Source organism: Zosterops lateralis (assembly GCF_965231275.1).
Source record: "Zosterops lateralis genome assembly, chromosome: 9".
NCBI lineage: Eukaryota > Metazoa > Chordata > Aves > Passeriformes > Zosteropidae > Zosterops > Zosterops lateralis.
Window position 1 is genome coordinate 15,743,339 of NC_139769.1, and position 14,592 is coordinate 15,757,930.

Genomic DNA, 14,592 nt, shown 5'->3' on the forward strand with positions numbered 1-14,592 from the left:
GGCCGCACAAAGAGCTTTTGTATTGAGCTGGATTTAAAACAGTGTCTCTGTGTTTTTCTTCTAATGCTTTGTGAGAAATAGAGCAGTGCAACTGTCATACAGCTTAAAGTGCATCAGCATAACTTTCTGATTTGCATACATTCCTTATACAAGACTGTAGCTTTTCTGCTTATTAATATCTTTTTTTTTTCTAAACAGAGTTTGGGAATGAAGTATTCTTTTACCTTTTAACCTGTTTCAGAAGCCAATAGCATCTCTTTGTCTTCATAGCCTAATGCTTAGCTGTCACTTACGGCTGTTAGCTTCCTACAGGTTGGGATTTCTTCTTAGACTGGTTTCTTGCTGTCTGTTCTGTGGGCTATGATGTTGCCAGATCATTTTTAGGTTAAGTCTTACTTAAGTTTCTGTTACAAAAGAGTACTTTCAAGTTTCATGGTTGAGTACATTTGCTGTCAAAAGAAGACTTCATTTCTAGCTGACACTGATTATGAAGTGGCTAATTTCACCACTTCTAGTAGTTGATTTTGTCAGTCAGTGGTGTCAGTTTTATAGATGTTATCTTGTACAGGATGAAGCCAGCCTACCTTTCTTGTAACCATCTGTGGTGTTCAGATGTTTTTGTGCTGCTGGAGGAAACTCTTCAGTTTGAACAGCAGCCTCTATACCTCATTTGGTTAAAGATGTAGAAGATTTGGAAGAATAGCTTGTTGAAGAGTAGCTTTTTGTCTCAGCTTTTATAAATCCAAATTCAGTCAAGTTGGAATAATTGAATGATTTTAAATTACATACTAAAAAAACTTGGATGTTCATATGCAGCAGGCAAATGTGATTTCTAGTGTATGATTTCTTACACAACTCTGTAGTCTAAATAGTTTGTTAATTAGTTATAGTTAATTAACTAGTTATATAAAACTCCTTAAAAATTGTTATTGCTCCATCTGCAACATTCATTGTTTTAATAAGAAACTTGAAATTTGTGCGTCTTAAAAAATGACACTATTTACAACTTGAACCCAAGTCAGTTAGGTTCCCAAGTGAAGAAAACAAAGAGACTTCTGAGACACAGAAAAAAACTTATTTTGTGTTATCTTGGTGAACTGTTGCTCTTTTCTAGAAGGTTGAGTCCCACATAGTTGACTTTTAGTACTTTTATTTTCAATATATATGTGTGTCCTGGATTTGTGTTTTGATTTCATCTGATCTTTCTGTTATACCCTGTGGGAGTCAGAATGTGAGATATTGCCATCAATCAGTCATTAGTCATTCATTTGGTTTACTTAAGAGCAGAAATCTTTCTTAGATCATTGTCCATCTTCTTCTAGGTACCCTGGAAGTGAGACTCATGGGCTGCCAAGATATTTTGGAAAATGTCCCTGGTCGATCAAAAGCCACATCAATTACATTACCTGGCTGGAGTCCAAATGAAGCCAGATCATCTTTCATAAGCAGACCCAGTAAAAGTAAAAGTGGGAGTGGTAGAAACCTTCTGAAAACTGATGACTTGTCCAGTTCAGTATACCCTTACTTCTCTTATTTTTATGCATTATCTTTTATTTACATTTTCATGGGGATGATGTGTTCTGTAATTTAAAATATTAAATTGATTCAAAGCTTTAAACTTAAAATGTTTCTTTACCTGTTAGGCTGTTAACAAAAGCAAAAGCACAAACCACACTATTATGCCCATAAGAACCAATTAAATATGAGATTACATTTCTAAGGGAAACTTATTGGAGATTTTTTTGTTTGTGGAAAATCCTCTTAAAGATTTAAGCTGAGTTTCTGTACTTTACTTACAGATGAAGTCTGTGCTGTACTGAAGCTGGATAACACCGTGGTTGGTCAAACTAGCTGGAAACCGATTTCCAATCAGTCATGGGATCAGAAATTTACACTGGAACTAGACAGGGTAAAAATGTGGCCTGATTTCATTGGCAGCTGTAGTTGATTCTTGTATTAAAATTTCATGTTGCTTTTTTGTTTCCCCTGTTGCTGTCATTTTGTTCAAATTCCCTAAGTTCAGTATTCCCATCTTTACTAGAATGAGCTCCCTGGACTTAGGCTGTAGCGCTGTGCCAGCATTCTAGAAATCTTACCTTTTCTGACTTACAAACTGATGTAATGTTTTTGCCAAGATCTAAACCCTTAGTGGGTTTTCAGAGATGGGAGAGATGGTGCTTACCTTTTTATTTAGATCATCAGCTTTTAATTATTTATCAGTTTGGATGTTTTAGTAAAACCATGTCATAGAATTTTTACAGTGTTTTTATAGAAGTGTTCTCATGTAAAGCTGGTCAGTTCTTCAGGAATAATAAATTCAAGTTCTTTCTTATAACTTTAAATGTTACTTGGAGAGCACAAGTATTTAATTGATACTTTTGAAGTAGAATTTATGTTATATAGATTCAATCAAGTATTTTTTTAAGATACCTGATAGTCCTAGTATTTTAAGGTACAAGATTTATTATTTTTCTTTCAGTGTTAAATATAGGCTGAAAATTAAACTATATTTTAGGAGCTTAAGTGTTATCCTCCAGTACATGCTTAGTCCAGTAAATGCTTCTAGCATGAGAAGAAATAATAGCCACTTTCCTGTTTTTGCTTTTTCCCCACCGAGCCCCAATCCAGATTCCCTCCATATAGGAGGGAAGCAGTTTTAGACTTGCAGGTAATGAAATTCAGGTTACAATTAGGAGTAGTGCAGAAAAAAACCTAAGCAGCTGTGGAGCCCTGAAGCCTCAATTATTCTCAGATTAAGACTAGAACTACTTGATGTAGTAGCTGCTCCTGCCAGCCTCATCTGTGTCGTGGGCTCTATTGAAGAACTCGGGTTTTGGTGCCAGAAAAAGGACTTTGCTTCTGCTGTTCCTGGCCACATATCCTGAGACTGGCTCAGCAGGTCAGAGGGTGGTGCCATAACAGCAAGGTGTGGGTTCAATCCCCATATGGGGCATTTACTTCACAGTTGGACTTGCTGATCCATGCGAGTCCCTTCCAACTCAGAACATTCTGTGAATCTTTAAGTGCTTGAAATGTGCAATCCAAGCCCATTATTTCTTAATCTGGTGCTGCTTCTTGACTTTTACTTCTTTTAAAACCTATCATAGCTATGGTAGACAGTAAATTGATGTATCATAATGGAATTCAAGTAGTAACATACGATGATGGTGCTGTTACATTGCAGGATTCACCTGTATTGCAGGATTCTTAGCTTCTGGGACAGGTTTTTGTAACACACATGTAAGACACTCTAAGAGTACATAAATCACATCAGCAAGATACAGCAGTAGTTCCTGATACTGTTTTTGGCCCCTCTTTACAACCATGTTACAGAAGGTATATGCATTTTTAGAGATACTCTGTAAGGTTTTGCATCATCATGTGTATGCAGGTACTAAAATGTCTGCAGGTATGAAATGAAGTTGATACTTGTAAAAAAATAGGGAAACTACCAAAATTGAGGTTTCTAAGCACAAGTTAAATTTTTTTGTCAGAGCTTAATCTAAAACATCTTGAACAAGCAGTGTTGTTAGGCTGACCCAAAAAGTCTGGTGACTGTGGCTCTCTGCTTCTACTCTCAGGGGAAATTTTACACCTGTGCTTTTATTTGTACACTGGAGATTTCATCTGAACTGAAGTGAAATGCTGTGATCATCCTAATGAGAACTTCAGTCTGACTGGTTAACCCTGCCAGGCTTTTAAAATAACAGCTCTGTATCTTGAGCCTTGAGTTCCTTGATCTTACAGTTGTACTGTGGTAACTCCTGCAGAACAATTACTAATAAGTGATTTCCTGTGTCTGTGTTTCCTGTAATAGTCACGTGAATTAGAAATCTCAGTTTATTGGCGTGACTGGAGATCTTTGTGTGCAGTGAAGTTTCTGAGGTTGGAAGATTTCCTGGATAACCAACGGCATGGCATGTGTCTCTATCTGGAACCCCAGGGCACTCTGTTTGCAGAGGTAAGAATGTTTCATTGAAGCACTTGAACATACTTGCAAGTATTACATGGCAGAATAGTTTAACGAGTTTTCCTTGAACTTTTAAGAATGCATTTTGTTCTGAAACTTGAATTATGACATATGTTATTTGAACTGCAGGTTACATTTTTTAATCCAGTTATTGAAAGAAGACCAAAACTCCAGAGGCAGAAGAAAATTTTTTCGAAACAGCAAGGTGATTCTTTAATATAAACATGTAAAGCTTAGAAACTGTATAGATCTGTGAAATTTTTTATATAGAAGTCTATTGTTTGCCTGCAGATAATGCTGTTGATAATGAAGGATTTGGCATTGCATTTAGAAATCTTCTGTATTATAATTCCTTATTATGCATTAGTATTTAATTGTGAATAATTAGAAATCGCTTAGGAAAATGACAAACTCAGTTTGTTTTTCATAAACTATAAATTAATTAATACGGGCTTTTTTAATTATTGGTTTTGGTAATGAGTAAGGAAATGACTTGCACTCTGTTTTCTTTTTTCACAATATCTATAGGCAAAACATTTCTCAGAGCTCCTCAGATGAATATTAATATTGCCACTTGGGGCAGGCTGGTAAGAAGAGCTATTCCTACAGTGAATCACTCTGGCACCTTCAGCCCCCAGGCCCCAGTGCCAGCCACGGGGCCAGTGGTGGACGCCCAGCTCGCTGAACTGCCGGCCAGGTAGGTCACCCTGCAGCACCCTGAGGGGCTTCTGCCCTAATATCTGAATGTCTGCAAGTCTGGGTGTGCTGCAAGGCTGCAGACCTTTCCATGCTTTAGTTGTCGAAGACTATTCTGTAACTAGATCCACACACACAAGGTTTGGTTTAGGAGAAATCTACAGGTATTAAAACAGTCTTTGCTATACACTGAGGAATTATTTTTTTCTTCTCAGTGACTCTCCTGTAGCTAAATTGGACTTTGAACTTGAGCCTGAGCCTCCACCTGCTCCACCCCGTGCTTCTTCCCTTGGGGAAATCTGTGAATCTTCCTCTGAAATAAAGGCTCCTGATGTGCCTTCTCAGGCAAGTGACATTTAAGAATCTTGGGTTATAGAGTTTAACAAGGTTATAATATTGGCATCTTCATGATGGATTTCTTCCTTATATATCAGCACATGCTCCATTAAATTGCACACACAGAATTGTGTCAATAGAATGCTCTGATTGCTCTTGGTGCAAACTCTTTCTGTGGTTTCTCCATGTCATTGGTTCCACCACAGAAAAAAGCCAGAGCTCCAAAACTGTTGGAGTATTCAGGATAAAATGGTTCTATTAAGAAAGAGCAGAATGACTGGAGCAGTAGGTTTCATCAGTCTGTTAAAATCTTATCTGTATGATGTGGAAAATTGCCACTTTATCCTAGGTGATGGGTGCATTAAGAATTTCACGTGCTTATAGTAAAATTTCTGCATTGATTTGCCTTCGCAATCAGTTTTAAATTTTCAAGTTTCTTGTTCTTCACAGGATGAAGTTACAGCTTTTGATTTTGAAAATGGCAGAAATAGTATTGTTCCAAAACTCCAGCCTGAAATAATCTGTGAGTCTGATGCTCCTCATTCAGACATGAAATACACCAACACCAGAGAGCCTGAAGATAGAAGGTAAAAAAGCAGTTGTTTTCTTGTTTTGGTCTGAATAATATTTCTTAAAGCTAACAAACTAGCAACTTCATGACTTTTTTTTTTTATTTACATAGATCACAACAAAGATTTCAGTTCAGTCTGAAGGATTTCAGATGCTGTGCTGTACTGGGCAGAGGGCATTTTGGAAAGGTAAATGGCAAAAGGCTGTTTCAAGTATCAAGGCTTCATCAAAAAGTAGATACAGCTCTTAAATTTGTCTCCTCTGTTTTAGGTGCTGTTGGCAGAATACAAAAACACAAATGAGATGTTTGCTATTAAAGCCTTAAAGAAAGGAGATATTGTGGCTCGTGATGAAGTAGACAGGTCAGTTTGTACAATATAACATGGATTCCATAAATCAGTTGTGTGCTCTACCAGGGAGTTGTTGAATTGAGTGGAAGAGTGAAGTCAGTTGTCATCTCCCTGTGTTGCTGGCTGCTGTAGATGTCTATTCTTGTTTTGGGGGAAGGAGGGAGCAGAGTAACTCCTGGTTTGTTTTAGTGCCCTTCTTATGCTCTGACTTAAAGCTGATCCTGTTTTTGGTTTTCAGGTTGTCTTGCAATTATTTATTCTAATTACTTCTAATTACTTCCATCACATTAGAGGATAACAGTGACTGTTTGCTTTACTGGCAGAACCCATGTTGCTATTTCTGAACCTGTAACATACTCTCATGCTCTTTCCATCATATTTTCCCTTTATATACTCCACTCTTGAGGGTTTTTCAATCTTTTTGACCCAACATTCAGGTTCTGGTTTCTTTTTTTATTGGCTTGGATGTGAAGGGCCCATTACAAAACTGTTTGGTTTTAAGTGCAAGAAGGTGTTTTTACAGCTGCTTAAGAGTAACTGTATTCATTTGCAGGAAGAAGGATACCTGTATTAATAATAACCTACAACTTAAACAATTGGTTTAAGGAGAAATAACCAGGAATTACTATAGATAGATATATGTAATACTGTCACTGGGTTTTCACTTTACATCTTGTAAACAATTAAAATAAAAATTGATTGAAATGAATGTCACATGATACCAATGCATAGTTAATGCAGTCCTTTGGAAAGAAAACTGTCAGGGCACAAAATCCTTTGGAAGGAAAATTGTCAGGGCACAATTTTCATGGACTGCTAGGTTTCCTCTTTCATTTGGGAAAGCTAAATATAAATTCATGAAATCCTGATATTAAAATACCTCTCTTGAACAAAAAAAAATTAAAAAATTCTTATATTATCCTGAGGAATAGAGCAAAAAAATCCTGTAAAGTATAAAATACCAGTAATTTCTGAGAATTGAAAACCTGTGGTTCAGTACCGAGCTTTATATTGTTCCTGATTTTGTTTGCAGCTTGATGTGTGAAAAGCGAATATTTGAAACTGTGAATAGTGTAAGACATCCCTTCTTGGTGAACCTTTTTGCTTGTTTCCAAACCAAAGATCATGTATGCTTTGTAATGGAATATGCTGCTGGTGGGGACCTGATGATGCACATTCACACTGATGTCTTCTCTGAACCCAGAGCAGTGTGAGTATCCCTCCCTTCCTGTGGCATTAACTGAAGGGCACTTTGCTCAGTGGATAAGAACTAAGGGCTTTATCACCACATGCCACCACATTATGCCACTCCAGTAAATGCTGCTTAAGTTTTTAAAAGGGCTGGAGATTCTAACTGATTTTGTTAGAAGAAGACATGCAGGTTTAATGTGCCTGAATCTACACTGAATTCAAAATCTATGTACAAGTATTTAATTTTTATACTTTTCTTTGAGATTACATTAAAAAGATGAATGAAGGGTTAAAATCGTAGGCAAGGCTAAAAAAGGAAAGAATAAGCCGATTTAGAAAACCTTCAATGCTCTAGCAGTGAACACTACAGAAAATTTATCCTCCAGCCCAAGCAAACAGCTACAGTTTGAAAGCTGCAAGTTTAAGTGTTTTTGCCATCTGGCTTTAAAACTCTAGCTTTGTATAAAACTAATCTGTACCCAAAAATACAATCAGCAATCTAAAAAGAATGGCTCATAAAAAATTCAGTGATAATGGATTTCACATTCTGAAAAACAAGACAAAATTCCATTGAAATTTTAACTTTTTCAACAGATTTTATGCTGCGTGTGTGGTTCTTGGACTTCAGTATTTACATGAGCACAAAATAGTGTACAGGTAAGTAGCCATTTCCAGCAGATTAATTTCAGCTTTTCTGAACAGTACTGAAGAAACATCAAGTGATGCAATTTTGTTCTCAAATGTTCATTTAGAGATCTGAAGTTGGATAACTTATTGCTGGACACAGAAGGCTTTGTGAAAATTGCTGACTTTGGTCTTTGTAAAGAAGGTAATGGCCCTTAAATTTTCTTTCTAGGGGAATTCCATAGTCTGTCCTACTCTTGACTGTTCCTTGAGAGTTTTGGACTGCCAGATGTGTATAGGGTCTGTATTTACCATGTGTCTTTTGAAGGAAAAAAAATACATCTCTGATTGTACAAATGTAGAGATAGGAAGAAGTTCCTTAGTAGGGAAGTATCAGGAGCACATGAGCATTGCCCTGTTCTTTTTATTTATTTTTTTGTCAGTTGTGAGCATCACCTATTCTGACTCTTACTTCATCACATCTCTGCTTGTTAACAAGGCACACTGCGCATTTTACAAGTGAGTAGAAAAAGCATTAGGTGGTTTCCTCATTCTAAACATCCTGACACTGCACAGCAAAATCAAGTGCTGTTATAAGCTCCTGCTCTTTTACAAATTCATTAGCTATTTTCTTAGCTCTGAAACAGTTGCAACTCTGAGTATATGGAAATAGTGTGCAAAGTACACTACAGCTAAAATTGAGAGATTAGCCCAAAAGGGAAGCCTAGAAAGTTACTTTCAAGCATCTCACTACTGGCAAATACTAAATAGAGGTAGCTATTGCAGTGTTTTTCTCAAAACTCATTGTGTGGGCAAAGATCCTTTTTCAGTTTATATAGCCTGTCTTCCATATTTCCTTTAAGGTGGCCTAAGAGGGAATTGGGTAGATTCAGTAGGTCTTCAAACATGAGTGCCAGGGCAAGTTCTGTAAATGACAAAACAAAATGAGAAGGAAGGCTCATTCCTTTACTGACTGCTACAATAAATGGTTTTCTCAAGTTTTCTGCAGCAGCTCCCCTTGTCATGTCACATCAAGCCTGGTGGTGCTGATGTCCCAAACTGTGCCCCTCTGGCAAACCCACAGGGCTTATTTTGCTTCACATTCTTTTACTACACTCCATGTTTTACTTTACTGTATGTCATTTGCACTACAGAAGCATCCAGAGGGGCTAAAGTAGTGTGTAGTGCACTTTCTTCTGCTAACTGATAGAAATGGAGTATAAGATTATATCTTTCCAAACAAAGATAACTGGGTAACAGAGGTGTAACTGGAACCTTCATCTGGCTTGTTGCATATAGCAAGGGATAGAGAAATTTGAACAGAAGTACATGTGAAACAAAGGCATGTGGGGAGGAAGAAGGAGGGAATGTTTTACCTCATTGGTCTGAGCCTTCAGGACACAGGCCCTGAATCTACAGTATCAGTGGAAGCTGCTCTGCAGAGAGGTTCTGCTTGGAGGAATAGGTTGTGGAATGGCAGAAAATACTGGTTGCTTTTCATTATCTGTAACTTTCAGGAATGGGATTTGGAGACAGAACAAGCACATTCTGTGGCACACCGGAATTTCTGGCTCCAGAGGTGCTGACAGAAACCTCCTATACAAGAGCTGTAGACTGGTGGGGTCTTGGTGTTCTTATCTATGAGATGCTGGTGGGTGAGGTAAGTTCTAGTAAGGTACAGTGGAGTCATAAAAAGCAATGTTTGAAGGTTACAAACCTCAGGATACCTGCCTGTTAACATTTCATATGCCCTACCTGCCACAGTATCAGTATTCATTATGCAGCATGCATAGGCATACCCAGCTTTACAGTCAGCACCTTAATGTGTGTGACATCAAGAAAAGGAAGTGTCAAATACTGAGTTATTCACCTGATACTGGCTGCTGTAACACTGGAGAAGTTGGCAAGTCATGTCTGGAGCTTAAATTATCAGCAATTGTAGAAGGCCAACAAGTTGTAACAGATCTTTGCTTTACTCTGCTTTTAATTACATCATTATGTCTTAAATTCCAGTAATGGCATATTAGTATCAGTGTCTCTAAGTAAAAGCACAGTACATCTATACAGACAGTTTGGGGGAGCTAGGTTTCCAGGGCACATCTGTTACCAAACATGGATGTGCACAGCAATACTAGTCTTCCGCCTTCAAGTGCTTTTGGGGAAAAAATAAACTTCTTAACTCCTGTAGCTTGAACGGAAGTGAACTTTAACACATAAAACTGGATAGCATGAAAGATTACATCAAACACACTAAAATAGAAAGCCTCAGTTCCATGTAAATGAGCTGGTATAAATAAATCTCTGTTGAGAAGTTTATTTACCATTGCATATACTGCTCTACCCTCTGGTCCATTTTGTAGTAGTATCTCCCAGGTGGCACAGTGCTTTAGCACACATGCTAAAAAACGCATTATTTTGTTCTTTTTCAAAAAAAAAAAAAAAATGATCATTCAACTTACTTTCACTTCCTTTCTGGTGAAAAAGGACAAAAAGTTTGTACAGTGTCACCTACATCTGTCAGACCACTTCAAAACAGTTTGAAAACCCTTGAGCTGCAACATGCTAAAGATTTTACAAAAACAAATTAGTCTGGACCATGCCATTTGTGATGGCAGCTACCCCAAAAATAGCTGATAGATAATTTCCATGTACACCCTGAGTTCAAAGAAGATGCCAGTTTTAGGTGTTTCTACATCTAAAAGTGTATTTTTAAAACACAGTCCTTCAGTAGGAATTATGGGATAATACCAACTTGCCTTTTCTTGCTTCCTTGTGAAAAGCCAAGTATCTGTTTCTGGGAAAGACTTCATTTCAGGGTGTCTGATTCCAAAGATTCACCTGAGTTATGTTGTTTTCAATTGTCATTTTAAGCCTACTTATAGTATTTTTTTAATTACTTTCATTCTAGTCTCCCTTCCCTGGAGATGATGAAGAAGAGGTGTTTGACAGCATTGTAAATGATGAAGTAAGATATCCACGATTCCTCTCTACAGAAGCCATCTCAATAATGAGACGGGTAAGAACATTTTAATAATTACTACAGGATCTCCCTCTTGTCCTGTTTCCAACAATTACTTTTGTGAGGAACAAAACAGTTTAGGAACCTGCACTTCCTATTTTTTTTTTACAAGTAAATTTCAGACTTGCTTTATTTATGCTGTGCCATGGTGCCTGTTAAATGAAAATCGTCTATGCCATTCCACTTTATTAGGAGCAAGTTTTTCTTTTTGAAGTGTAAAACACTTAAGGTTCTATTTCCTGTCTGAACTAAGTTTCCTAGTTTTACCTAAACTAGAATAGTTCAGCTCTCTTTTCCTAGCTGAACACTGCTACATTGACCTATTTGGTAGATTAGCATTGTCACATGAATATTTTAATTCAAAGACTTCTAAATCTTACTGGTTTCATTCCAGCTGGGGCAGGGAACACTGTACTCATGGCATCTGCAATCCCATTCTTGGCAAGGAATAGCTGATTTTGGTTATGGTTGTTAGTGCTGTTCCTTAGCGAGATGTGTTTGCTTATCAAAGGAAGGCAGTTGAACCTACATTAGCACCTTACCACAGCTGATAGAAAGGCAGTACTGGAGGTGGTTCTAAAGCCTTTGGAATCAGCCTCTCCTCATAAATGCCTGCTGCTGAGTATCAGTTTAGCACCCAGTTCAGCAATGTGCTGTAGCACAGTAACTACTGTGACATAACTATCTGATAGCATAAATACTCTATAACTTAAAATGGTTGCTTAGTTCCAAGGAGAGAGTGCTTGCCTAGAGAAAGAAAGCAGAGTAGAGTTTTAAGACAGTACCTGGGGAAGGTATTTTTGCTGTGAAAATTCATCCCAATATCCATAGGGGAGAGGGGGCTGCTACACTGCCCCCACAATACATCTCCTAGGAACTTCATTCTGGCAGTTTGCTAGCTGGAGCTCTGCACATGCTCTTTCCATCACAGAATTTCATTCACAATATAGTAGACATTTTTTGATGGCTGCCTCAGGGATATCAACCCACCCTGCTGCTGGGGCCCTGCCTACAACAGGGGGCTGCCCACAGCAGTACAGTTCACAAGCAGGAGCATCAAACTTCTGGAGATAACTAGGAAACCCTTTCCTAGTGGAAAGTGGCTGAATGTAATGAAGCAGCTTGAACCCTCTCCTGGTACATCAACTGCTGTGAAGGATCTGAGCACTGGACAGCAGGGTGATCTCTTCTCTGAGCTGAGCAAGAACCACTGGCTTATGTAAATCTGTACCCTCAGCAGCAAAGAGGAACTTCACCCTCTGTGCTGAGCACTTGCCCTAGATCACCTCCAGTAGCAAGACATGGCAGCACAGCTCTGCAGGGAGACAGATGAGTCTGCTCTGGCACTGATCCTGGCTTAGCTGCTGCTGGAACTGCTGTCAGGCTGAAAGAGCACTGCTAAAAGCTTTGTTTGTCCATTTCTTCAAGGGGCAAGGACTGCCCAAAGGTCAGGCAGTATGAATTTCACTGTCCACCTTATCTTGGTGTTGGCTCTTACACAGTAACACTCATGCTTTTCTCCTTCCTTACCTTCCCCCTGAATTTCTCCACTGAAACTCTGCATGTTTTGTCAGCTGCTACGAAGAAATCCAGAGCGGCGTCTTGGAGCTGGAGAGAAAGATGCTGAGGATGTGAAAAAGCATCACTTTTTCAGGGTGAGTACAAACTAGTATTATTTCTAAGGACACAAAGGAGTAAAGATGGAAAACTAAACATAAGTTCATTTATTTTACAGCAAATAGATTGGCATGCTTTATTGGCCAAGAAAGTCAAGCCTCCTTTTGTACCCACCATTAGAGGACGAGAAGATGTTAGTAATTTTGATGATGAATTTACCTCTGAAGCACCTATCCTCACTCCACCTCGGGAACCAAGGATACTTTCAGAAGAAGAGCAGGAAATGTTCAGAGATTTTGATTACATTGCTGATTGGTGTTAACTTCCACACACTGTGAAGCCCCAGCTGACTGGCTCACAAGAATGCCTCTCTGAAGAATACTGACCCTTCAATTGCTTTCTGTGCCACCTGTAGCTTCTGGGTTTTTTTAAATCACATGAAGATCCTTTTAAGTACTGTTTTAACACTCTTGTGAAGAGTGGCCTCTTTGTATATTGTTTTTTATCTGAGCACTGGAAAGCAGGTCTCTGGCGTTCCTAAGCTGAGTTGGTGAACCCAGGCTGTGCTGAACTTCCCACACACGGGCGCACGTGGATCTGTACAGTTTCTCTCACTCTTCCACAGCAGATAATACTGCTTTTTAAAGTATCTGCCTTAAGTGGGAAAAGCAGACTTTGAGCTAGGTAATCTCCACTCAGCCACATTGAAGTAAGTTGGGATATCGGTGACACTCACAGAACCTGGTTCTAGTCAGAGAAGGCAAATGATTTCAGCTAAATGTTGTGCAGTCTTTAAAACTACACATTTCTACGTACACCTTCATCTTGTGTTCTTAAAATAATGGTATTAAGAACAGATATGCCTTGTTTTGTAAATTTTCTATGGTATTTATTAGGAAAAACGTTTAAACACCTTGCCTTTGAGATAACAACTGTGTAAGTGCTTCCATTACAAAGAAAAACCCAGAAAAATCCGGAGAGTTTACCAAAGTCACTTGCCAAACAGTTTTGCCTTCAAGCTCCTTGAGCACAGCTTAAGGCCCTGGTTGGGATGAGGAATGTAAGGAGGAGGCTGCTCAGTGTAACCCCAGAGTGGAGCAGCCACAAGGCCCAGGCCCAGCCCCTTCCATACTCGCCTCGAGCCTTTCCCATGCCCCGAGGGGGCAGAGACGTTCCCAGTCCGTATCCAACCCCTCCATCCTCCTCTGTCTGCTGTACAGTATCATATCACTTAGAAAACGTAAGGATTTTCAATGTATACATGCTGTGAACATGTATATTTGGAAGTTGTAATGTATTCTTACCTCCAGGCAAGTAATTTAATTATACCACTTCACCGATGTTGCATAGTGGCCAAGTGAACAAAAACATGTATCCCTGTAGGCCACTGACCTCCAGCCCCTGGATTGGCAGTTACTGAGGGTAAAAAGCAATATGTTGTAATAGAATGTATAAATATTTTTGATAAAAACAGTGTATATTTTATAAACCCCTTAACACTAAAAGCTGTACCTCAAAAGTTGAAAACTAATTTAGACCAGACACTGTGTGTATTTGTAAATCAAGACCTATTTTTGGCATCTGCTGTTATGTGGGCAAACATTGACTCTTGGAAAATAAATTTCCCACGTGGTCCTTACCTCTGGCACTATTCAGCACCGTAACCTCACAGGTTCATCCTGGCCAGGAGTTTGCTGTTCATGGGCTAAGGCAGTGAGCATCACACTCAAATTAATTAAAAACTGGTAATTTTATTAATTCAAAGAAGAATCACAAACCACTGGAGTATGCAATGCTAAGGTGGTGGTTTAAAATCATGATGCTGGACAGACCTGCAGGGTTAGGCAGGGGAGAGGCTTAAAGGAGAAAGAAATAAAATAATGGTTACTAGGTCTAAATCAGGCCAGCCCCCCACTGGAATGGGGCAGGCACCTTCCCCACTGCTGCAAATCACGTTGGGAAGAGTGAGTCAACTCCTCAGCATTCCTTATTTCCAGGTTCTGTAGTGATTAGAAACAAATCACGTTCCTGTATCTAGCTGAAACCAATACTTTTGAGGTACAGTCAGCTCGCCCTTTTTGGTTCCCAAATATATATATACACAAGCATCTCACATGGTGCTTAATACTTATGAAAGTATCCTCAAACATACCTTTTTGTAACTACGTCTTGTACAGAAATCTTTTTTTAATCTAAGCAAATCACTAAAAAAAAAAATT

At 38.7% G+C, this 14,592-nt stretch overlaps 1 protein-coding gene across 1 annotated transcript in view; it reads left to right on the top strand.

Moving 5' to 3' along the window:
• PKN2 (protein kinase N2) overlaps positions 1-14,592 on the top strand; it is a 53,639-nt gene extending 39,047 nt beyond the window's left edge. Inside the window, exons 7-22 of the mRNA XM_083867418.1 lie at positions 1,323-1,508; positions 1,800-1,909; positions 3,818-3,961; positions 4,100-4,175; positions 4,499-4,667; positions 4,882-5,015; positions 5,421-5,589; positions 5,685-5,760; positions 5,843-5,934; positions 6,956-7,132; positions 7,708-7,770; positions 7,866-7,942; positions 9,255-9,397; positions 10,646-10,753; positions 12,331-12,411; positions 12,492-14,592. Of these exons, the coding sequence (XP_083723544.1) occupies positions 1,323-1,508; positions 1,800-1,909; positions 3,818-3,961; positions 4,100-4,175; positions 4,499-4,667; positions 4,882-5,015; positions 5,421-5,589; positions 5,685-5,760; positions 5,843-5,934; positions 6,956-7,132; positions 7,708-7,770; positions 7,866-7,942; positions 9,255-9,397; positions 10,646-10,753; positions 12,331-12,411; positions 12,492-12,695 (2,009 nt within the window). The 3' untranslated portion in view covers positions 12,696-14,592. The remainder of the gene's footprint in view (positions 1-1,322; positions 1,509-1,799; positions 1,910-3,817; positions 3,962-4,099; positions 4,176-4,498; positions 4,668-4,881; positions 5,016-5,420; positions 5,590-5,684; positions 5,761-5,842; positions 5,935-6,955; positions 7,133-7,707; positions 7,771-7,865; positions 7,943-9,254; positions 9,398-10,645; positions 10,754-12,330; positions 12,412-12,491) is intronic.